The sequence below is a fragment of the Carettochelys insculpta genome, chromosome 2 (assembly GCF_033958435.1).
Source record: "Carettochelys insculpta isolate YL-2023 chromosome 2, ASM3395843v1, whole genome shotgun sequence".
Taxonomy (NCBI): domain Eukaryota; kingdom Metazoa; phylum Chordata; order Testudines; family Carettochelyidae; genus Carettochelys; species Carettochelys insculpta.
In genome coordinates, this window is record NC_134138.1 from 6,877,435 (window position 1) to 6,901,418 (window position 23,984).

General features: G+C 58.0%; 1 protein-coding gene across 2 annotated transcripts in view; it reads right to left on the bottom strand.

Moving 5' to 3' along the window:
• Positions 1–1,284: 1,284 nt before the first annotated feature.
• LOC142009088 (1-phosphatidylinositol 4,5-bisphosphate phosphodiesterase gamma-1-like) overlaps positions 1,285–23,984 on the bottom strand; it is a 99,999-nt gene continuing 77,299 nt past the window's right edge. For both annotated transcript variants that reach the window (XM_074986581.1, XM_074986580.1), the window contains exons 18-32: positions 23,387–23,506; positions 21,831–22,014; positions 20,947–21,024; positions 19,026–19,129; positions 17,512–17,608; positions 14,889–14,955; positions 13,533–13,696; positions 12,821–12,917; positions 12,182–12,406; positions 10,914–11,062; positions 10,233–10,347; positions 9,331–9,492; positions 8,640–8,728; positions 6,806–6,990; positions 1,285–4,983 (exon numbers count right to left, since the gene is read on the bottom strand). In XM_074986581.1, the coding sequence (XP_074842682.1) occupies positions 4,932–4,983; positions 6,806–6,990; positions 8,640–8,728; positions 9,331–9,492; positions 10,233–10,347; positions 10,914–11,062; positions 12,182–12,406; positions 12,821–12,917; positions 13,533–13,696; positions 14,889–14,955; positions 17,512–17,608; positions 19,026–19,129; positions 20,947–21,024; positions 21,831–22,014; positions 23,387–23,506 (1,888 nt within the window). In that variant the 3' untranslated portion in view covers positions 1,285–4,931. The remainder of the gene's footprint in view (positions 4,984–6,805; positions 6,991–8,639; positions 8,729–9,330; positions 9,493–10,232; positions 10,348–10,913; positions 11,063–12,181; positions 12,407–12,820; positions 12,918–13,532; positions 13,697–14,888; positions 14,956–17,511; positions 17,609–19,025; positions 19,130–20,946; positions 21,025–21,830; positions 22,015–23,386; positions 23,507–23,984) is intronic.

The window sequence follows — 23,984 nt, forward strand, 5'->3', positions numbered from 1 at the left end:
ACCCCTTTTCTAAGGCCCCACCCCCACCCACTCCATCCCCCCTCCCTCTGTCACTCACTCTCCTCAACCCTCACTTACTTTCAGGCTGGGGTAGAAGGTTGGGGTGCAGGCCCTGGAAGGGAGTTTGGGTGAGAGCAGGGTGCAGTGCAGACTCTGGCAGAGGGTTTGGGTGCAGATCTTGGCTTGGGAGGGGGTTTGGATGCAGGGTGCAGGGCTGGGCTGGGGCAAGGGTTGGGGTGCAGGAAGATATTAGGGGGTTCCTTCAGGCAGCTCCCCAAAGTGACTGGCACATCCCTCTGGCAGTGGATCCCACGTGGGAGGCCTCAGGGGAATCTCTGCAGGCTGCTCCTCGTGGGCACCGCCCCTGAAGTTCCCACTGGCTGCAATGTCTGGCCAATGGGAGCTGTGCTGCCAGTGTTCCTGGGCCACAGGAGCCCGCACAGTTCTGTCCACTTCTAGCAGTGGCATAGAGCATGTGTGGGCAGGAAGCCTGCCTTAGCCCTGCTTCTCTGCTGGGGCCCCCAGGCCCTTTAATTCACCTGGGCCCCTGGGCAATTTCCCCCTTTGCTCTGGTGTGTGTGTTCTCAGCCAGCCTGCTGCCCATGCCACTGGTTCTGTAGGGTGGCCAGCCTGCAGAGGCTGTTGGAACAAATGGACCCGAGAGGCCCTGCAAACAGAGCCATTCCTGGCTTGCAGGGTCCCATCAACAGCCCAAGCACGTTCCAGCCCAGGGAGCCAGGGCTGGGTGAGGATCTGACCAGCACTGCAGTGTGTTCTCTGGGGACTTTCAGACAAGCAGGAGAACACACGTCCCTGTGGCAAATGACATAAGTCCTAGTGGTGAGAGCATGGGCTGGGGTTTGACAGGTGAATCTTTCTCTGCAGTTCTTCCCTCTGTCCTTTATCTGTTTCCCTGCTGTGTTTCACTTCTCTTCAGGGCCAGGGCTTGGGCCCATGGGACCAGTGCATTTTCATTAACACTCAGAAGAGGAAAGCCGGCCCCACATTAATTAAACCCCCAGAGAGGCCAGGGAGACAGCTAGGGCCCCTTTCTCCCAGCCCAAGCAATTCATCTGTTGGCATGGATTGACCTGGAGCCCTGGGGACTACTGGCTGCCAGAGCTGCTCCTTCTCCTTGTGGAGGGGGGAAATCATGGGCTGCGTTTGGCCAATGTGCTGCTGTGAAGGCAGAATTACGTGTAGTGGGCAGACCACAGAGATCTCTGGGGTGAGCAGGGCAATGGGCCAATGGCAGAAAACAAGCCCAATGCCTGTGTGTATAAATACTGGCTAAATATATTTATTTTCATACAAAGAGTTCACGGCTCTCCCTGCAGGACACCCGATCCCCCATAGACATCCTATTCCCCTGCATGAGACATACGATAACATCCTGCTACCAGGCTGGCCTGAAGCTGCTGCTTGCACCCATCGTCTGGCTGCTGGGTCCCTTGTGCTTTTTTTTATTATCCATTCTTGGAAATGTCAGTACCTGCCCCGATGCCAGCGTCTTCTGCCACCTCCAGGGGCTGATGTACAATGGGGACTGCCTATGTAATGGGGGAGGGGAATCAGTTCTTTGAACCAGTGCAACTGCTACAGCATCTGGTTTTCCCCCTTTCTTAGCTGGGGGGGCAAAATAAATATCCCAGAAGATTCAGCCCTGGTGTAGGTGGGCCCAGTGCCATTGGCTTCAGTGTTTACACCCGGTTTGCGTCAGGCCCAAGGAGGTGCCCCAATCATTTCCCCCCCTCCCCCCGCCATTATGTTACGTTCACAACAATCCCAGAGCTTGGTGGACATAGGATCCTTCTTTTGGGGCATGGTCAGAATTTCCCTAGCTGGGTTGTTTGCCACAGGCAACTATGGTGCTCAGGTTGGACACAGGTTTCTCCCTGCTGCCCACAGGGCTCTGCTTTTACTTTGCTGGTTAGACCGGTAACTTACTGCCCCGAGAGATGCGGATTCTTGGAGCTGAGAGTCTGGGCAAACCCTTGTGCCCCAGGCATGACTCCTCCATGGTTTCCTGCTCTCCTTTCATTTCTCCCACTGGGGCTGTGGCCGGCAGGAAAGCCCTGGCTGGGATTCCTTGGAAGGGGCTCCACTTGCCCCACCACTGCTCTCAGATCAGAGGCGCAGTTTTTAAAAGAGGGGGTTTATGTCAGCTGAAATGGCCGCGATCAGTAGCAGCTGGGAGGGCAGGAGGAACCTCAGCCTGGAGTTTGGTTTCTTCCCAGCTCCCCTCTGTAGCAGCGTGGCGGGTGGGTGCCACTCCCAGCGGGTGGGACTCAGCAGACTCTGACTCAGAGCTCCGCTCCACCATGGGCCTCCTGTGTGATCCTGGGCCAGTCGCTTCGCCGCTTTGTGCCTCAGTGCCCTCTCCCACTTGTTGCCGGCTGTGGCTCTTTAGTGAGCTCTTAGCAGCAGGGACTGCCCGTGACTGTGTTTGTGCAGCCCCGAGCACAATGCAGCCCTGATATCAGCTATTGCCGTACAAATAAAATAATAACAACACTAATAACGGGGCACATTTCATCCTGAAAGATCCCACAGTGCTCCATAGACCCATCCCTGAAATGCAGCCAGCTCTGGGGTGGGATGTGGCAGCTGTTTAACAGCACCCAGCAACACCACACAATAGTATCTAAAGAAGAGCAAAGGTAAACTCTCTGGCTGTAAGTGCACTGACCAGGCTAGATTAGCAGACCGTAGTCCCCCTGAGCTGGACTTTAGTGCCCACCCTTCTCCTGTCCTTGCCCACCCATTTCCTACTTTCTTCTGTCCTGCACCATGTGCCAGCCACTACCTTCCCACACTCAAAGGAAGAGCTTCCTTTGCTGCCACCTTCCCCAAACATGGCCTGCAAGCACCAGGGACCAGTGCTTTATGGTCTGTCACCTGCATTTAGACTGTCAGCACTGTGAGGGTTGGGTCAACCTCCTCTTGCACCCTCTATATACAGCACTGCAGACAGGATCCAGGCTAATGACAGCAAAAGAACACGCCCAGGGCACTAAGCGATGGGGGTCAGGACCTCAGTTTTACAGTTCCTCCGAAAGACAACTGGCCGGCGTGCCTGCAAAGTGCAGGTGGAGCTCTGCCCAAGCCTCTCTCTGGAGGGAGCCGCTGGTATTTCTGGGCACTGATGCCCTGATACTGAGGTTGGGATGAGAACCCTCGGGGCAGATCCTTCACGCTGGGAAAAAGCAATTGCAGATATTTCCTGAGGTTCCAGTGCTGCTCCTGGGCATAACTCTTCCCTGTGCAGCTGGCAACCTCTGCACTGGCTCAGCAAGTGGGTCACCCATGCTGGCAATCCCATGTTAGTATAGGACACCCAGTGGACAGGGCAGCCTGTGTGCCTGCCCTGGGCATGGGCTCAGGAGAGGGCTGGAGTGAGCTGGGCTCCTATCTATGGGACCTAATCCTAGCCCTTGTGGGTGCGTGCCCACTGATAGGCCTTTCCCAGGCCCTGCGCAAATGTGCAGGGATGTGGCGTGATCTGTTGGACACCTGGATCCTAAGTCACTTGCTTGTCACAGCCCCCTTTCCGTCTCTGTGTCTCGGTTTTCTGCTCAGGCTGGCGGGGCTGACACCTCCCTGCGGGGGCTGAGAAACTGTCTGGCCCTGGGGATAGGGAAGACCCTAGCTTGGACCTCTGATTCCTCCTCCCTGTTCCAGGCCTCGTTTGGCTGGTGGGTGAATGAAATCATGGGCCACATGTCCCTTTCAGTGGCAGTGATGAGGCCATCCTGACCCCAGTGGTGGAGGGCCAGGAGCTCCCCACAGCAGGAAGGGCCAGGCCAGCTCCCCAGGCTCTGCGCTGCATTAACACTTGCGCCAGGAGCGGGGTGTGATCCCTCTGAACTCCAGCAAGAGTGGGACAGGAATGTGCCTTCTTGGTGGGGCAGGGCTGGGAAGCCCCCCACTCCTGCCTGGCTCCATCTTTTGGCCTTTCACCCCCGGGCTCCCAGTGCAGCCCTGTGTTCCCTGCCCCTCAAGGCGTCTGTTTGACTGGGCCTAGTGCCTTGGCCATGCTGCAGGGAAATGCAGAGCCCCTTCTCTCCTTGCAGAGCAGGAGCTAGAGGGACACTCACAGCAGCCCCCCAGGCTCTGCAGTTTCAGGGAGAGCTGCAACACATCAGCAAGTGTCACCCCCAACTCTAAGGACTGCGGAGGAGGGGATCAGGTGCCAGCCACCCAATAAATAAATAAATAGGGGGCAGGGTTCCCTCTAACCTCCTGCTATCCAGCCCAAGGCTCCCAACACACAGCTCTCACTGATAACCGCCAGCCCCTGGGTCATCTACAACTCTGTCCAGGCCCCTCAATCCGTCCCTGCAGCCCCTCCGCTCTCCCTGGACCTCCCTGGCACCTGAGTGCCGTGGTGTCGTAATGCAGAGAAATGTCCTCTCCAGACCGCACCCCCCTCAAAGCCAGTTAGACTGGTGAGCTATGGAAGGGGTTGAACCTACAGCTCCAGAGACACCCCCGGTCCTGCTCGGGAGTCTGGTGATGGTGCACATTGTTTTAAAACAGGTGTCGAAGCAGATCAGGCTGAAGGGAGGAAACTGTGCCCCCAGGGGACGCTCAAGTCCTCTGCAGAGACTCTGGAAGCCCTCACCTGGGGCCTCTTTTCTATAGCATTGAAAAGCTCGCTGATTACAACGGGGAAGGTGCGACCGCAGCTCTGTGCGCCCGTCTGCCAAACCAGCTCCGGTCGGCCGCACGGCCTGCAGTGCCGCAGTTCTGGCATCCAACGTCTCTCACCCCCGGGGGCAGCGCATTGAGGCTGGGGGATAGGCGGCAGCGAGCCAGATGGAAAGCTGGGCTGTCCAGGAATGGCTGGTGTCAGAGGCCAGAGCTTCTGTGGGCAAGAATCTCCAGGCTCGTCGGCAGAGGGCCCCAGCTGGGCAAGCCCCGCGGCTGGCTCAGTTGCGTTTGTTGGCCATCTGTCGATCTCTCTTCTTTTTCTCCATCAGTCTGGAGGGGAAGGGGGAGAATGTGAAACATGGCTTTGGACTGCTGCAAGCAAAGGGGGCTCTAGAGCAGGGATTCCGAGCCTACAGGTCGGGACCAAACACGGGTCGCGATTAGATTTTCTAAGGGTCGCCAGCTGGGCTCTTACAGAGCCATTTGCAGCCACTTGACTCCTCCTGGGCTCCCAGTCCCTGCCCTGCGGCGCTGAGATGGAACTCAGTTGAATTGGTTTAACAGCCGGCAGGAGGGATTCTGTCCTGAAACCAATTAAACTGAGTCCCATCTATGCCTGCAGGGCAGGGAAGAGCCCCACTGGGGGTAGGGGAAGGGAGGTGGAGGGCTGGGAGGAGCTGGGCAGAGAAGGAGGCAGCCCAACGAAGGAGCACTGGGGGTCAGAAGTGGCAGCTGGGAACTCCCCTGTGAGGTAGGTGGGGGGCCAGGGTGGCTAAGGCAGGCTTAAGCCTGTGGATGAGGGGGAACTCCAGGCCCCAGCCGGCTCCCACCGCACTGCTGCGGGGTCCCCCGCCCCCACACCTGGGATCCTGCAGCTGGTGCTGTTGGACAGGGTTAAGCACGCCAGCCGGCTTCAAGCTGTGGGACTGTGGGGGTCCCCCCCAGCCCCGGCTCCGTGTAGGGATCCCATGGCTGGTCCTGCCCGCCAGGTCTCTGCTCTCCACCATCCATACTGGCAATCCCATGTTAGTACAGGACCCCAGTGCGCAGGGCAGCCTGTGTGCCTGCCCTGGGCATGGACTTAGGAGAGGGCTGGAGTGAGCTGGGCTCCTACCTATGGGACCTAATCCTAGCCCTTGTGGGTTTGTGCCCACTGATAGGCCTTTCCCGGGCCCTGCACAAATGTGCAGGGATGTGGCGTGATCTGTTGGACACCTGGATCCTCAATCCTACTCTGCAGCCCCTCTGCTCTCCCTGGAACTCCCCTGGTGCCTGAGTGCAGTGGTGTCATAAGGCAGACAAACGTCCTCTCCAGCCGCCAGCCCAACAAACCCAGTTAGATTGGTGAGCTATGGAAGGGGTTGAACCGACAGCTCCTGAGACGCCCCCTGGCCCTCCTTGGGAGTCTGGTGGTGGTGCACATTGTTTTAAAACAGGGGTGGAAGCAGATCAGGCTGAAGGGAGATAAGACAGCCTGTGGAAAAGTGTCTCCCAGCTGCAGGGCTGCCTGGGTCCCCACCCCGGCCCCGGTTTTTGGAACACTTAAGCAGGACAGGCAGCCCTGGCTGGGGATCGCACAGGTGGGACTGCCCATCCCACGTAAGTTTTCCAAAAATTGGGCAACCCTAGCCAAGAGGGGTTTAAGGCTTGGAGGGGGTTGCGGGGCTGAGAGGAGTTTAAGCTGGGGGGCAGAGGAGTGCATTTTTCCCAGGGACAACCTCTTCTTCTCCCCCCACCTCCGGTTTTGAGTTGTCTCGGGTCACAAGGTCTTCCTGGATTGTCAAAATAGTCCCCCATCTCGAAAAGACTGGGAACCGCTGCTCAAGAGTTCTAGCCTGCCACAGCCCATGGGAGAGACTCCAGTCTCCTCCGGCACCTGGGGGGCACTCCAGACTGTTATGGCCCCTAGGGGGTAGACAGCAGATATCTGCCAGGCTTCACAGCTGCTCTCCAATGGTGGGTTTGTCACTGCATGAGAAGGCGTCCTTTAGTGGCTAGTCTAGGGAGTGGACAACAGACCTGCTACTAGTAAGGCTAAGGGAGCCGCGCTTTAACCACCTGTGTTTTGAATGCTACAGTGGCTGATGCCTATCCCAGCTCCTCGGGGTGGATGGATGGGGTTTGTCTACGGCTATGCAGGGTTGGGACTCACTTCCTGTTGCGCACTTCGGTCAGCTCCATCAGCCTCTCCTGGGCAGCCTGCAGCTCGTCCAGCCGCTGCTGGTAGCGCAAGTCACAGTTGTTGCTGTGCTCGAAGCTGGATACCTGGTTGGACAGCTCGCTGGCTCGGTCCCGCAGCTGCTGGATGGAGGAATACAGGTTGTCGTCGTCTTCTTCCTGCAACAAGAAGAGAGGAGCATGTTGGCGGGAGTGGCGGGGGAGATCAACTGGCCTGCCCTCCTGGGCCCTGCCATCTTGTAAGGCAAAGAGAGGCAGTGCCCCTGGGTAGCCAGGAGGCCTCGTGCTCTCCAGGGCTAGACAGCTGGCTTCGGAATCACTTCTGATCACAAGTGGCATGAATTTGCCAGCCTCAGTAGTTACAAACAGGGATCCGTGTCCCAAACTGCCCCATCATTTTGTGGCATGCGGCTCCCTTCCCAGTCAGTTAACCCAATGCTTTAATTAGCCTTCACAGCCCACCCTGTGAGCCAGGCCAGCAGTTGGACCATTCTCCCCATTTCACAGAAGGGGGAACTGAAGCAGAGAGGGGAAGGGGCTTGTCCAAGCCCCTATGGTGAGTGAGTGACCGAGCAGCAGGCAGAATCATGCTGCTCTGACTCCTATGAGATGCTCCTCTGGTTGGAGGGGAGGTCTCCAGCTACCCATGACAGCTGGGCCCCACTACCTGGCAGCACTGAGGGATGCAGACTGCTCCGCTCCCAGGCAGGGGTGGAAGTGCCTGACCCCACTCAGTAGCACCCCCCGCAGTTGGGTAGTGAGCAGTACCGAGCATAGTGGGGTAAAGCCACGTAGTACAGCGAGGGTGCTCCTTAGAACCTCGGCCAGCGGAGAGCAAGCTGTGGCCCACGGCCTCACCAGCTGCCCCCCTTCCCCGCGCACCTCTCACGCGCTGGGACACCGGAGCCCTCCCTGCACTTCCTCAGCCTCCCTCTCCCTCCCAGCCCTTTCGGAGTGGGGCCAATTACCTGTCCCCCTCCCTTCCAGAGCTGGAAGGCCCCGAATCAGCTAGGGAGGAGCAGGAGCAGAGTGCCAATCGGCTGTCTGCGTGCTCTGACAGTGCTGGGAGGGAGGGGGGAGCAGGCAAGAGGGGGGCTCTGGTGCATGAGAGCCATGTGGGGGGACCCATGGGGGGTGTAGGGCCACAGATGGCGCCCCAGTCGGCCACAGGTAGCTGCAGCCCACTGAAGTGAAGGAGGGTCACACACGTGGTGCACCCACAACTCCCGATTGCACCTCTCCGGCCTAGACCATCAGTAGGGGTGTCCCTCCTCTGCCCAGCCACAGGCCACCACAGCTGGCACCCAACACACGACAGCACCGGGGCAGCCACAGGGTGACAGCGGTGCTGCTTCTGAAGACTACAGATCCCAGCATGCACAGTTCCCAGGGGCGCTGAGCCAGGGGCCGCATTGCACGCTGGGATTTGTGGTCTCTGCGGGCTGCACTGCTGTGGGAAAGATGAGGCTTCCTTGCGGAATGCCACAGGCTGGCCTTGCCCTGGCTGTTTCAGCATCCCTCAGTCAGCTGCCCTGACCTCCCGTGGCCTACCAGCAGGGGAGGGGTTCCTGCCTTCCCTCTGCCGAGCCAGGCCGCTTGTCCAGAGGCGGGCAGCTCTGCAGGGCAAGGCACCGAGCCTGGGGCGGAGAGAAGCTCACCGTGCAGCCCTGACCACAGCCAGAGCCGGGGGCCGCATGAAGTGGGAGTTGCGGGAGCTGGCTACAGACCAAGGCAGAGGAGTGACACAAGGGCCCGAGTCGCTGCTGGAGACATCCAAGCTGGACTGGAGTTGTGTCTAGGCCGCTCACCTTGGCATTGATGATTTCGATGTGGATGAGCAGGGAGGAAAGCTCCAAGTCCTCCGTGTAGCTGTTCTTCAGGGGCACGGACCTGTAGCCTGCAGGCAGGGGTGGAGTGATCACAGCCCGGTCGGTAGGGCTCCATCCCAGCCTCCCCCTGCTCCAGTGTTCCCTGTAAGCTGGGTGCTTGGGTGGCCGCTCAGGAGAGCCGGATGCCGCCCAGCTGGTTAGCACAGCACCCTCAGCCAGGGTTTGTTCCTACTGTTGGTGCACGTGCACAGGCTGCCATGCACATAACAAAATTTATTCCACACACGGATGGAAAAGATTAGTGCGAACGTTGCCCGGTGCTTTCCCCAGCGTGCTGATGCGCACAGACGCAGGCAGCCCAGATAGGCCTGCTCACATGCACACTCTCGCAGGCCTGGGGATGTTCTCCCACACTCCTCTGCAAACCGTTGCAGGCACCTGTCATCTCACAGCCCCACAGGTATTTGGGAAGAGAGGGAGCTGGCGGCTTTGGGGCATCGGGGGGCTGCTGGTGAGGACAGAGCTGGCAGGGGTGGGCACTGCCAGCTGGCCAGGGAGATGCCTGCAGGGCCTGCGTGTGAGGAAATCCCATGCGGAGCCAGCTCTGGGGCTCTCAGAAGGCTGGTTTCCAGCCTACCTCCAGGAGGGGCAGGCGGCCGGTGGCCTGTACCTGTCTTGAGGCCCTTGACTGGGAAGGTGGCTTGGGCCAGGAAGTTGGGGTCACTGAACATGTCCTCCTCATACACCACGAAGCGCAGGAAGGCAAACTCTGGGTTGCTGATGTCGAAGACAAACTGCTTGAAAAGCCACACGGGGTTCAGGCCATTATCAGCTGGGGGAGAGGAGGAGACATCAGCCTGTGAACACCTTACCCCAGGGAACAAAGGGGAGCAGCGGTGTCCGGCAGGGCAAGGGAGCTGGCTGGTCAGCAAGACACGTGCCATTAGGCCTGCTGGAGACCTGCTAGCCAGCGTGTCAAGACGGACCCATCCCCATTCCCGCACGGCTGGCCTGAGGCCCATACATGGACGCACAAGTCTGGATGGACACGTTGCTGCCTGCTGGAGCACACAGGACCACCTCAAGGGCCAGTCAGTGCCATTACTGGCTGCTCCAGCGGAGAACGAGGTTACCACCAGCCCCCCTGTTCTCGGCTCGCTCTGGCCCTGTAGATCCAGCCACCCTCTCCCGTGGGAAGCAGATTTAGGGCAGAGCATAGGCTGACACAGCTCCTTTTCCTTTGCCCTGAAGGTCATAGCCCCATATTAGGGTAATTGATAGGTCACATGTCTGGGTCTGCCCAGCCACCCCAGAGGGAGGCTGTCCCCCAACACACAGGCCTCCAATCCTATGGGAGCTGCAGGCCAGGAGTTCTGGTCCTGCTGCCTCCTGCACTGAGGCTGGGGGCATTCTGCGACAGAGCAAAGTCGGGCCATTGTGTTCACACTGCGATGACCCAACAGCCCCAGCCATGCAGGGAACTGGGATGAGCCAGATAGGAGCATCCTGCTCCAGTAGAGAAGAGAAGCCAGTTCTGTTCTCTGCTCAGCCTAATCCACCCCAGCTCCTCACCCACAACGTCTGTCTTGTTCTTGCTATTGTCAAACTCTGAGCCGCAGACCTCCACCTCCACGAAGGGGCACACGATGCTCCTGCCGTTCTTGGGGAGATGGCGGGCCCCTAGGATCTGGGGTGAGGATGCAGGGATACCAGAGAGAGACAAGTAGATCACAGTGTTAGAACTGCTGCGTGCAAGGGCTGCTTTGGTGGGTACAATCCCAGCCAGGAGCACTAGAACAGCGGGGGTAGGGGCCATGGCCCCACCACTTTTTATTGACCATAAGGGTGAGTGATGGCAGGGAGGGGGCAAAAAGGGGTGAGCAGGTTTGGTGGGGAAGAGGCAGCATGGGATGGAATCAGAATGTTTAGCTGGGTGTCATAGGCTCCGTACTGCCAACACCCAAAAGGGATTCTCTTCATGAACAAGCCTCATGGGCCTCCCCTGCTTGTGGAGTAGATTCCAAACTCCCTGCCTGTGAGCTGGGGAGTGGTCACTGCACAGTGAAATATGCCTTTCTGTCACGATCGCCTGTGTCAACTCCGCCCTCTGGGTTCTGACTGCAGTGGGGTTCTATGGGCGTGGCTGGGGGGGGATTTGGTCCACAGTATTAAGCTGTGAAAGAGGCAGACGCTAAGCGCCTGAGGGGGCAGAGGTGACAAGTCCCCCGAGCCCAAGGCTGGTCTTTCGCTTGCCTGGAGCTGCACAATAATGGGTTCCACAATCTTCAGGCTGCTCTTGTCAAAGGGGTCAAACGAGTCGTCCCGCATGATGTCTGGCTGCAGGACATATCCACTGCGGCCCCCCAGCATGAACAGCGCCTGGTTCAGCTGCATTGGTTTATCTGGAAAAAGCCCGGGGGCAGCAATGCATCAGCACGCAGAGAAGGAAAAGGGAATCCTCAAAGGGGCTCAAATGGAGCACAGGGTTGTGAGTTCAGCCCTTCGGAGAGGGCTGTGTAGAGATGGGGCAGGGGGCAAATAGCTCCTTTATTTTTTGTTTTGTTTAAATAACAAAAAGCCGCCATGCCAGGGATGGTCACAACAAGCCCTGCTGTGAGGGCAGGGAACTGGTGATGACCTCTCAAGGTCCTGTTCCTCTCTGTGAGAGAGGTATAGATAGGCACAAGCCACTAAGCACCTGGAAAGAGGCAATGGGGTGTTCAAAGGGGCAGAAGCCAATTAGCTAACACTCTGCTTCTGCCCCAGAGAGGCAAATCCTTCCTTTGGCCCCCACCAGGAGACAGTGCCAGGATCTCTGCTCAGGGCAGAGTACATGGTGCTCTGTCTGGGAGCAGCTTATAGCAAGTGTGTCAGGCTTAGGTAACCCTATATAAAAAAGAGGACACCCTGAGAGGGGGATTATCAGTATCCACCCAGTGACATTGTACAGGTTGAACATCTCTCATCCACGGCCCTTGGGATGTGCTGGGTGATGACACAATTTGCCAGATAGCAGGAAGTCACTGTCGTCTAGCATGTTACCAACACTTCTACTGCTGACTGGGCTCTTGGAAGACATTTAGGGGTAAATTACAGCACAGAACACTGAGAGCCAGGACTGGAAACAAACTTCATGGAACCGTGGGAAACTTGGCCACACCCCTAAGAAGTGGTCGTCCAGCTAACTAAAATCACCCTGGGTTACAGATGTTGCTGGACGAAAGAGTTCCGGATTAGAGAGGTTCAACCTGTAGTAATGTTCTAGTATATCTAGTACATTAGTACAACATGAGTTGGTAGATACTGATACAGACACGCTTCCTCTCAGGGCTGTCCGCGAATCAGGCTGGCTTTTGGCCATGTGACTGCAGGGTTTTGCCTACAGAAGCCTTTCAGCTGTGGGACTGTCTCCCCGGGGTGTCCCATTGCTCAGGCCTCCCAAAGCGAGGTGGGTGCAGCGCGTCACGTGGGGTGAAAGGAGGGGGTCTGTGCCCCTGGCTATGCGGGGGCTGGAGAGTTACCGGGTGTCTGGAAGTTGAGGGCCACCAGCTGGCTGCCGCAAATCCACATGGGCAGAGGGTCATAGTTGGAGGAGTCCAGGCGCTGGCCCTTGGGGTAGACGCGGCTGAGCTGGCGTCGGTTATACTGCAGGAATTTCTTGCCTTTGCTGCGGTTGGCGTACTTCTCAGCCTTGGTCTCAGGGAAGGAGGACATGTCCCGGTAACAGGCCTTGTCAGTGCCGATCTCTGCAAGGACAACAAGCAGGGTAGGCCAGCGGCCCTGGAGACCCTGGTTAGGGAGGTGTCAGGAGGCTCTGGAGCCCAGGGCCAGGGTAGATGGCTGCTTCCGAGACTGGCAGCCCCTCTGTGAACTTCCTCTGCCTGACCTCAGGGATCAGCCTCCATAGGGGCCCACGGCCCACCCCTGCCTGCATCTGCAGTGGAGCTTGGCTGCTCTGACTCCTGGAGGGGAGAGGGGTGGCTGGCTGGAGGGGCTGGGAGGCTTTGCCGGGCATCAGAGCTGGCCGAGATGGCTGTGAGCTGAGGCAGGGTCTGGATGAGGTGGGAAAGGATCTTCCCAGGCCCTGTCTGATTCCTGTCCATACTGGCCACACCCTGCGTAGGGCTCAATCAGGGACGCAGCAGCAGCTGGGGCCTTACTCTCTTCATCGAATGGCACCGGGCGGCAGTAAACAACCAGCTCGGAGAGCTCCAGGGCGATCTTCTTCCTCCGCTCCATGATCTTCCCCTCTTGCATCTGCACAAGGAAAGACAGGTGCTCAGGTCACTGCCTGTAACACACCGGTACTCCCCACACAAACAGACCGGCACAGCCTGTCTGAGGGCTGGACGCCCCTGCCTCAGCCCCCTGCAGGGGCCTTTGGGGGAACCACTGAGTCCTGTGAGGCAGCCCGGGCTCCCGCTCCCCTTCCAGACAAAGGTACGCCCTCTGGAGACGACAGGGTCCAGCAGTCTGTACCTACGGTGAACTGCACAGCCCAATAGGGCAGCTTTGGAGGGACGCAGGCTGGGATCTGTGGCAGGATAATGGTGGTTACAAGCTGCTTTACTGAATGGATCCCTCCAGCTGCCAGCAGATCCCTGAATGGGCAAAGTCCAGGCCTTACCCCTTAGCTTTGGTGCTCTCTGCATCTCAGACCCCTACGTCCAGGTAACCTAGAGTAGGCTCCCTCTAATTTTTAACATCCGTGGGAGGAATAAATTTTGTTACGTGCACCCAGGCATGTGCAGATGGGCACCACCCGCAGAAACACACACTGCTGGCTGCGGGTACTCTGCTCGTCAGCTGGGCAGCTGCTCAAGCACTCAGCTTACAGGGAACACTGCTCAGCACATGGCGCCTACCACTCACCCTGGCATCTGCGTTCTGCGTGGCCTCCCGGATCTTGGCCACCCAGTCGTTGAGTTCCTCCTGTGTGTCTGCAGCCACGTCCAGCGACTGGGCCGGGTGGGACATCTGCTGGGAATGGATGGTGAAGACAAATGGTTTGCAGCTCCTCCCGTCTTTGGAGATAACTACAAGGACATCAGAGGGGGCTTTACTGGAGTGAAGGACCCCGCAGGGTCCTGTTCTCCAAGCCGCTGCGCACTGCGGGGGAGGCAAGGGGCGCAGTTCCTTCTTCTGACACAGCCCCACCTCCGGCACAGCATCAGAACCTAGCGTGAAGCCTGCTGCTAACAGCCTGCGCAGCCCCATGCTAGCCGGGGCTCACACCCTGGAAACTGGGGAAGGACCCACAGTGACAGGCTCGTAACCCAGTTATCCCTGGCAAGCCAGGAGAGACACAGAGAGCTCTGCACCTCACAGGAGCTCCTGTCCTCTCTCAATGCCCCCTGACTTCCATGGAGCTGAGAGCGCTCAGCACCCCCAGGACTGGGCCCTAAGGCACTGACAGTTCTGCCTGGAGGGCCATAGCCGTGAGGCTACTTGCCCTTATCTAGCAGTTGAGAAAGGGAGGCGTGATGCAGCGACGGGGGGTGGATGCAGCCATGGGAACAGCGCGATACAGTGACCAGAGGTACCAGGGGAGGCAGCGATGAAGCAGGGGGAGGTGCTCGGGCATGCAATGGGGCTGCAGCTCCGGCTGTTATTAAGCTGCCGGGGCTGGCAGTGGGCTCCTTCTCAGCCGTTGTTGGGTCACCCTTGACCTTGCGAGGGACACCTGCTGGAAGCTCTGGAGGGACGGGGATGCCCCAGATCTGGCTCTTGTTGGGGGGGGGGGGGAGTAAGGGCGTTGCCTGCCTCAGCATCACCTCACACAGGATCCCCCTGCCCTGCTCATGGGAAACTCCACTAGCTCGTACACACCGGCTCCGAGGGAGACCCCCAGCCAGTACGCAATGGGCTTGGACCTAGCAGGCCTCATTCAATGCTAATGAGCGGCTCCTGGAGAACACTCCCCACCTGCACTTTGCAAGGGAGGTCAGTTTCTATGGAGCCCCCTTGTCTAGATGGGGAAACTGAGGCACAGAGCCGGGACTAGAACCCAGCTTTCTAGAGACTCAGTTTGATGCTCTAAGCATTAGGCAACACTGCCTCCAAACAGACAGCCTCAGAAATCACGCAGCCGGGTGCTCCAGGCAGCGGCACCCAGGCAGGCAGTGAATACGCCAAACCTCACTCCTGACAGCCCCACCGAGAAGGGGCTTCTCCAGCAGTGTCTCACGGTTACCAGCCCCTCTCGCTCCACCGGTGACAGACACTCACCTACGTGGCAGGACGGCACGTCGATGAACCCTTTCAGGAAGCTCCCCAGCGGGCTGTTTTCTGCCGACTGCAAGAAAGGGAGGGAGGGGGCACAGAAAGGGCAGTTGCAAGAGAACGACGGACAGACAGACAGCCAGCCACTGCCTGCCGTCAGCCTGCAGCCTCAACTCGCAGCGCCCAGCCGAGGGGACAGAAAGCAGCCCAGAGGCCGGAGCGTTTCCAACCCAACCCGCTTGTCCGCGTTGCTCCCGAGCCAGCGTTTGGAGTGCGGGTTTCCAGGCTGATGCCGGCCTAAGACGGGGGTCTGCACGGGCAGCAAAATCACCACTGCTCGGCTGAGTAAAGCACAGGCAGGGCCGGGTGCTTCCCCTGTTTGTGGGCCAGGTTTGGCACAGGGCCGGAGCGGATGGCGGGTCACGCTCTCCAACCTTCTAATGGCACAAACTAAACGCTCGGCCCTGCCCCTTCCTTAGGCCTCCTCCCCCCTGCCCTTTTCAGAGGCTCTGGCTCTGCCTCTCTGTCCCCCTCCCTTTGTGGCTCTGCCTCCCCCCACTCCCTCTCTTCAGTGCCCTGGGATGGGGGGTTGGACTGGTGGCGGGGAAGAGCTCCGGGTTTGGGATGTGGATTCTGAGTGGGGCCAGAAATGAGTTCAGGGTGCAGGAGAGAGGTCCAGGTTGGGACAGGGGACTGGAGTGTGTGTGTGTGTGTGTGTGTGTGTGTGTGTGTGTGTTGGGGGGGGGGTCAGGGGTATGCTGGGGAGGCAGGTTCTGGGGAGGGGCCACGGATGAGGGGTTCAGGGTGCAGGAGGGGGCTGCAGGCTGAGGAAGGATTTGGGGTTGGGTGGGATGCAGCCTCTGAGAAGAAGTTGGGGCATGGGAGAAGACTCCAGGCTGAGGCAGGGGGTTGGGGTGCACAGGGGCTGAGGGCTCAGGCTGGGAGTGCCAGCTCTGGGGTGAAGCTGGGGATGAGCGTTTCGGACCGGGGTGCAGGATCCAGAAGGGAGTTCCGGTGTGGGCTGGGACAGGGTGTTGGGGTTTGGGAGGGGACATGGGGGTCCAGGAAGCACTTCCTGTGGCTCCCAGGACGCATTTGCCAGGTCCCCAGGGCAGTCAGGCTCCACATGCTGTCCTTACACCCACAAGCTCGGCCCTGCAGTGCCCACTGGTCACAGTTCCCAGCCATGGGACCTGCAAAGCCAGCATGGGGTGGGGGGCAGGGCACAGAGCATCCCTGAGCTTAGGTGTCACAGGCACCTGGCAGCTGCTTGGGGAAGCTGTGTGAAGCCAGGACAAGTAGGGAGCCTGTTGCAGCCCTGGGTTCCTGCTGTGCCACTGGCCAGCGGCATGGAGCCGGCGGGGTCTCTTTGTGGAAACCAAATGCTGGGCAATCCCAGCAGAGGGGCAGAGAGAGACACCCAGGCAGGAGAGGAATCGTTTAGGGCAGGACTCTCAGCGAGTTGAGCATTGGCCTGCTAAACCCGGGATTGGGAGCGCGAGCTCTTGAGGGGTTTAGAAGAAACAAAAAAGGGAGGGTGCTTGGTCCAGCCAAGAGGGCAGGGGACTGCACTCGATGACCTCCACAGGTCCCTTCCAGCTCTGTGAGATGTGTATTAGGAATGAACAAAGTGGGGGGGGGGCTCTCCGGGGGTGTGTGAAATTTCATAAGGGGGGAGCAGCACAATTGGCTGCTGGCTCTCGGGCTCCTCCATCTCATTAAACACGGTGCAGTACGTTGCTGCTTTTCTCTGTGTGTGGGTTCGCATTTATTTGCCAGTTAATAAAGTTTTTACATTCTACAAACTTATTTTCTTGCACGAGCCGCAAGGGTTTTTCCCCACGCCCCCATATGAAGCTAATTGGCATTTCCATGGCTTTGGGAGACATTAGCCAGGTTGCGGGGGCCCTGCTAACTGCAGGGATGAAAAGTGGGGCCTGCTGTAAAAAGTTTGCTCACCCCCAGTTTAGGGAGCTGCAGTTTGGCACAAAAGTGCTGGCACCAGGGTTCCCCGTAAGCCCGGTGCTTGTGTGGCTGCTCAGGAGTGATTCCAATGCCACCCAGATGACGACACAGGCGCCCACAGAGAGGTTTTGTTTGTCTCCGGGTGGTGCGCAAGGTACATGCTGCTGTGTACATAACAAAATTCATTCCGCACTTGGATGGAAAAGATTGCAGGGAACGTTGGCTGACACCATTCATATAGCGGGGTGGAGGGGCTGAGAGCCAGTCAACCAAACTGTAAACCTTGGGTCTGAAGACAACCCTCGCAGGCAAAGGGGAGCACAGCCTCCCAGCACCTCTAGTTCTTGGCCCCATGGTTCGGAGTAGTGACCTGAGCATCTGCAGGAAAGAAGGCTGCTGGGATGGAGCACTGAATGCTGGGAGCTGTAGTTCCCTTGGGCCCCTACCGATGCTAGTGGTGAGGGTGGTTAGAATTCTCAGCACCACTTGGCCTTTGGGGAAATTGGCAACCTGGCCAGCTTTGGTGCCCATGGCTTATTAGCAACAGGGGCTGACTCGTGGTTCTATGTGCTCCCGCTCCTGGCTGTTCAGGACAGCCCAGCCGGTCTCGCCAGCCTGCGGTGGAAGGTGGGGAAGGCAGCCAGCGTGGGGGCTTTAAACTCACAGCCTCATCCTGCTCCTGCACCAGCGTGTTCAGGATCTCCTCCACGTAGTTGGCTGGGAACCACAGCTGCTTCTTGCCCCCATAGTCTCCCCGCCACCTAGAAGGGGTAACCGGAACAAGGCAAGCAGACTGACTCAGGGGTACTAGGGAGGTGAACACTGCACACAATGTCAAGGGGAACAGCTGGAACATGGAAACAGAAAAGGAGCCATTAAAATACATCTCAGCCACATGCAGGGGGCATGCAAGGCCTGTTGCAGGAGCAGCAGGCAAAGCCGGGGTGATGTCCGCAGGAAGCCCAGGGGCTTGGATCAGGGCACAGAGAACCACCGGCAGGTTCCCTGGTAACTGGCCAGCAAGTAGTCGTCCTGTGGTGAGAACAGGAAGCTGGGAGCCAGGATACCTAGATTCCATCACTGATTCTGCTGTCCTGGGCAAGTCAGCTCCCCTCTCTGCCTCAGTTCTGACCACCCAGGGCTGTGAGTCTTAAGGAGCACTTAGGAGGGGCCGGAGAGGGGCTAGGGGATGGCCAAGATTTAATGGTAACGTGGGCTTTGGGGGCTGCCCCTCGCCATGGGCCGGTCAGCTTAACTACCTCGCTGGGGCTGTGATAACATCATGTCCTGGGCGGTGTAACTAAGCTGAGCTGACCCCCTCGAGCAATGGCAGATTCCTTCTCCAGACACAGCCCTGGCCTCGCGGAGGGGGGATTAGCACCGGCAGTGGAAGAGTGCCTCCTATGGCCGGGCAAGGGTCTGCACTGGGGCTGTACCGCTGTGGTCTTACCAGCGCGGACAATCTCCTGCTGAGTCAGCACTTGCCCTGTTGCAGGGTCTGGCCCATAGAGCAGGAGGCCCAGACAGCCCCTCCAGACACCTTCCTCCGAGTGGCTTGGTGGAATGGTGAGCCTGGAGGGTGGCCCAGGAGTGTCTGAGCAAAGGAGCCAGAGGGCCGGGTCCCTGGCAAGCCAGCCAGTGAGGGCAGCGTGTCTCCACCACAGGCCGTACGGTCCTGGCTGTGCATGTCAGGCATCAGCCATCCCACCAGGTCCAGTCAGCAAGTGAGGAAGATGGACTCCACCTTGCTGGTGGAGAGCATCTAAGGCTGCTTGTGGCACAGGGGGAGACGTACGACTGGTGTCCCTTCAGCTCTGGGGAGAGAGCCCCTCCTCAGGGCCCAGCCCCACAGGCCAGGGACACAGAGGGGAGAGAAAGAGGGGTTGCTGCAGTAATTTGGGTGGTGAGCATGTTGGCACCACGTCATCCAGGAGATCGCCAGCTGCTCCTGAGCACAGCAGGGTCCTCCTGCACAGAGCATCTACCCAGAACAATCAGGCAGAGTGACCTCAGACACCTCGCGTGATCCCGAGCCAGGAGCTTTTTTCTGGATTCACCATGCCCTCCTTCACCCCACCGCCATCAAACAAGGACACTCTTTCCACCAGGGCTCTGGGACAGCCCTGGGAGCGCGGACCCTGGACCCTTTGAAAGGGGCGAGCAGGAGGAAGGACTCACCAGCCGCCGTCCTGCTTGTCCACGTTGTGGATGATGGCTTGTTTGCAGAAGGAGAGCTCATCTTCCCGCTGGGCTTTGTAATCGTAGAGGGCCTTCACCGTACACTGGAGAGCAGAGCAGACACAGTTACCTGAGCAGCTAGGCCAGCACTCGGGGACCGGGAATGCTGGAGACAGTACACTGCAATGGGATATGAAGCAGCTCCCCAATGCTCAATCCCGGCAAACCGCGGGCTGTCGCTATACACATCACAAGTAAGGCTGATATTGTGTCAGGGAAAAGTCACGGTCAGGTCATGGGCAGGAAAGAAACATTCGCGGCAGCCCAGGACCTGGCCCTGACTTTTACTAAAAATACCTGGGACAAGACAAGGAGCGGCTGGGCAGCTGGGGGGCCTGCTTGGAACACCAGGTCTCCCCTCTGCTTGTGGTTTGCAGCTGACAGGGCCACACAGCCTTGTGCACAGAGGGTGCCCAGATGCCCTAGGCCAGAGTCACAGAGGTCTTTGGGAGGCCTGGATGCCACAACTTCCGCGACAGAATCGTAGTCGTAATCACGAGTGCTGATGGGCGAGAAAGCCAGTAGAACTGGCCATGCTCTCAACCCGTCCTCTGTGTCCAGACAGCAGCCTCAGCGCAGCTGGCAGAGACGGAGAACAGACAAGGGCAAGTGAAAGGGGTTTCCCCCCCTCTCTCCAGGCCGCTCCTGGGTTTCGGGGAAGAGACAGAGGAGAGAGTGGGTCTTGCTGCTGGAGCTCCAGGAAGCTCTGCCTGCCACTCTGCTAAAAGGCCTGTCTGTGGCACAGCTCGGCAGGCTGCGGTGCCTGCTGGACTCGTCACAGTGGCTGCTCTGGCTTACGGGGCTGCCCAGGGAGCAGGGGAGATTCTGAAACACCTTCCGGTCTTCTCACTGAGCTCCACCACAGCACAGGTCAAACCTCTATAATTCGGAACACCTTCGTCCAGTGACTTCCGCGGTCCGGCATGATCGTAGTTAACTGGACGACCACTTGTCATGGGTGCGGCCACGTTTCCTGTGGTCCCATAAAGTTTGTTTCCAGCCGCCAGCCCTGGCTCTCAGTGTTCTGGGCTGTTATTTAGCTGGAATTTACCCCTTAATGTCTTCTAAGAGCCCAGCCAGCAGTGGAAGTGTTGGTAATGTACTAGACAACATTGACCTCCTGTGGCCCTGCAAATTCTCTCGTTTGGCACAGGTCAGGTCTCAAGGGCGCTGGACGAGAGATGTTCAACCTGTATCCTGGTCTACAGCCCAGACACTGGTAAATGCTATTTCCTATGGCCGTCAATGGTAGCAGGAAAGTCCAATTTCCTTTTTAAGGTTGCCAAGTGGTTTTGATTATAAGCAGCAAACACCTCCCTCTGGGGTAACACTTCTATGAGGTTCCAGGGTTTTTTTCTCCCTGAGGCCAGAGCCAGCCCACGCTGCTGATGAATAGAGATGTTTTTTCTATCTACGGTGATCTGAGAGTCAAGCTGGATCTTTCTAGCTGCTGCATTCTGACTAACAGTTTTGCCATCAGAGCTTAGATTGTGCCAGTTCTGCAGGTGAGCTGGTGCTGGCCACCTGGCTGAATCTGCAGGGCTCTCCGACAGAGAAGGGACCCAGTGGGACTGTGTCAAGTGAAATCTGAGGAGCTGATGCATGGTTCTGCAGCCAGGGGATGTTCCAGGTTTGGACTGATGGGCTACCCAGGGTCCTGGCTGCAGTTCCCAGCATGGCCGGGTGACAGCTGGGAGTTCCGGGCATGCCTTGAACTGGTAGAAAGTCAGAACAAAGTACTCACATCTCCCGGGCCGTGCGTGAATCACCCTCCCTGCTCTGCCAACCCTCCCTGTGCCTGTCTGATGGGCTTCTGCAGCATGGGCATGGGTCTGTGTGTCTCCAGCCTGTGCTTTCTTACCCTGGCCATCGGCATCTTGTTGGCTTCCACATAGAAGTGAGGAGTTCGCACTTCGTACAGGGCTCCATAGTCCAGCTCCTGCAAAGGACAGGCAGCAGGGTTAACATCGGTGGCAGGCCCACAGCTTTCCCCTCCTGCTGTCCTGGAGGGCAGCTCGTGGGACAGGGGAAGGGACCTGAGTGCATCCTCACTAGAAAAGAGGAGATCTGAGTCGAGCATCCTCTGATGGAGCCAGATGGCTGGCTGGGAGCTGCTCCTGTCTTGGATAGGGGCTTTGCGTTCTATAACCCTAGTCTAAGTCAGGTGACTGGGGTCAGTACGGAAAGGTCTGTCCTGTGGGTGACACCTCAGTTATAGGCTCCTAGGGGCAGCATGGCAAGGAGGATCAAGCCAGAGCACTGCATGCTGAGAAATGCTGTCTGCACTTGACGCACCTCTGCTTAACGAGTAGAGTACCAGCCATCTGATTGGCCGATCCCTGGGATCACCAGCAACATGCCAGTGCAGACTCTGCACAAAGCTTAGGGACCAGGGTTCCCTGGAAAGTGAGCGCATGGGTGGCCGCCCAGGAGAGAGTCAGGCGCCGCCCAGCTAATTAGCAGAGCGCCCACAGCACCCATAGCTGGCAGCCTGTGTTTCTACTGGTGGTGCACATCCACACAGGCCTCGGTGTGCATAAAAAGTATTCCACCCACGGATGGGAAAAATTAGAGGGACTGTTGTTAGGGGCCCCACGGTGCAGCCTCGTTCCAAGATTCTGTGGGGTCGCCAGAGAGTCCTCCCATCTTCACCACAGCGCCCCTCCCCCATGCTCCTCTTCCCAGGGCAATGCCCCCGCCCCCCCGATGCCCCCTGCAGGGCTGTCCTGCCCCCCCGGGACTCACAGCAGTGCCCATCTTCTCCAGTGTCTCCTCGTTGATGGGGTAGCGGAGTTTCATCTTGCGATAGAGCGGGTGCTTCTCGTAGTAGCTCACCAGATCCACCAGGCTCTCAAACTCGGCTGAGCTGCCCAACATGAAGAGCCGGCCCTCCTGCTGGATGCGGCAGTGCTTGATTTTTCCCTCCGCTCTGTGACAATACACCCCAGAGGGCACGTGAGGAGGGGCAGGGGAGGCGGGACATGCCAGGTGTTTTTTTTACAAACGGAAACACGGCCACCTCTGGGGCGGAGGCGGCTGCTGGGGAACAGCGCACAGCAACACTGCATAGGAGCCCATGGGAGGAACGAAGATCCTCGTGTCCGAACTGGCTTATTGCGAGAGGCTGGTGGATGGAATTACCCTAGTGGCAATGGAGCCAGGAGACCGGGGTAACACCCCGACTCACCGTAAATTCCTGGGGTATCTAATGACCAGAGGTGGGAAGAGTACCCCAAAAGATACTTGAGTAAAAGTACAGCTGCTGGGGGATGGGGTGGAATGTACTTAAGTACAAGTAACTGCTGCCCCTCTGGAAAATGACGTGAGTAAAAGTACACACATGCACATGCATATGTCATATCTTGATTGTACTCAAGTATCCAGGTGTGACAGCCGCTGTGCTTTTACTCAAGTAACTTTTTGGCTACTTTCCCCACCTCTGCTAATGATTGCAGCCGGAGCTCCCTTTCACAGGCCATCTACAAGCTGGCACTGCAGCCTTTTAGCAGCATGCTGAGGCATTGCTCAGAACCGACTCAGAGTGAGCAGCAGCCCCAGCATGACACCGAGTTACCCCCAGTATGCTGGGTCTGTTTATGCTACCCACAGACACCCATGACTGGCCCGTGCTGGCTGATTCGGGCAGGCAGGGCTGTTGCATAGCGGCGTAGATGTCTGGGCTTTGGTGGGCACCTTGTGAGGTGGGAGGGCCCCAGAACTCAGGTTGCAGCTCGAGCTGGTGTGTCTACATTGCAATTAACCAGCCCTTCACCTGAGCTCTGCAAGCTGGAGTCAGCGAGCACTGACCTGCTGTGGGTGTCTCACTGCAGCACAGATACACCATGAAAGAGTCAGCCTGAGGGAAGGGAAGGGAAGGGAAGGGAAGAACGCCCCCAGTGACACACCAACACATCTTCCTGCAACAGCAGCTTTTCTTGAAGGCTCCATCCTAGAACCTGTCCAGCACCACTGTGCGCAGCTAATCAGATTGGAGAAAGTCATGTTCATGGCAGGGCTGGGGCGGGGAGGAGAGACGGGTATAACCATTGACTCCAGCATCCCGGGTTTGAGATCACAAAGGAGACGAGTCTGCGGGTTCTCACCTCAGGACCCATACACAGGGGCTGGAGCAATTTGTATGGTGGGGCTGCTGAGAGCCATTGAAGCAAACTACAAATGCTGCGTGTCCTGGGAAGGCCTACAAGCCAGGGGATGCTGCAGTCCCCGTCCCCTGGACACATCCCGACTCCAGCATCCATGGCCCCAGTGGTGGGTTTGGCTGAGTGGCAGCTCATGCTCACCTGAAGGAGATAGCATAGGAGTTGGGCTCGCTGCGTTTGCGCACCAGGAAGGCTCCATCCCGAGGCACCCTCATCAGCATATGTTCAGCCTGCAGGCGGGTCAGGTTGGCATGGTACCACCTGGGATGGGAAAGAGCAGACAACAGGACCAACGCAAATGAGAGCTGGGCCAACTCCTTTCAAACTCCTACAACAAGCCCATGTCCAGTGAGCATGGGAATCTAGTTCTGATTCTGCACCCTCCAGTAGCCCCAGAGACATGTCAGGTCTATTGCCTGTATTAATGTATTGACTGAGCATCTAAGTGTGAAAACTCACATGTGAGTACCTATTGCACTGGGAATCAGCATGCAGATGTATCCCAGGGATGTGTGTGAGTATTGCATGCAGTTCTGGCCCCCCAGTATACAAAGGATGTGCATTTGCTGGAGCAGGTTTCAGCAGAGGGCAATGAAAATGATTAAGGGGCTGGAGCACAAGACCTATGAGGATAGGCTGAGGGATCTGGGCTAGTTTAGTTTGCAGAAGACTGAGGGGTGATTTAATAGCAGCCTTCAACTTCCTGAAGGGGAGCTCTAAAAGGGATGGAGAGAAACTG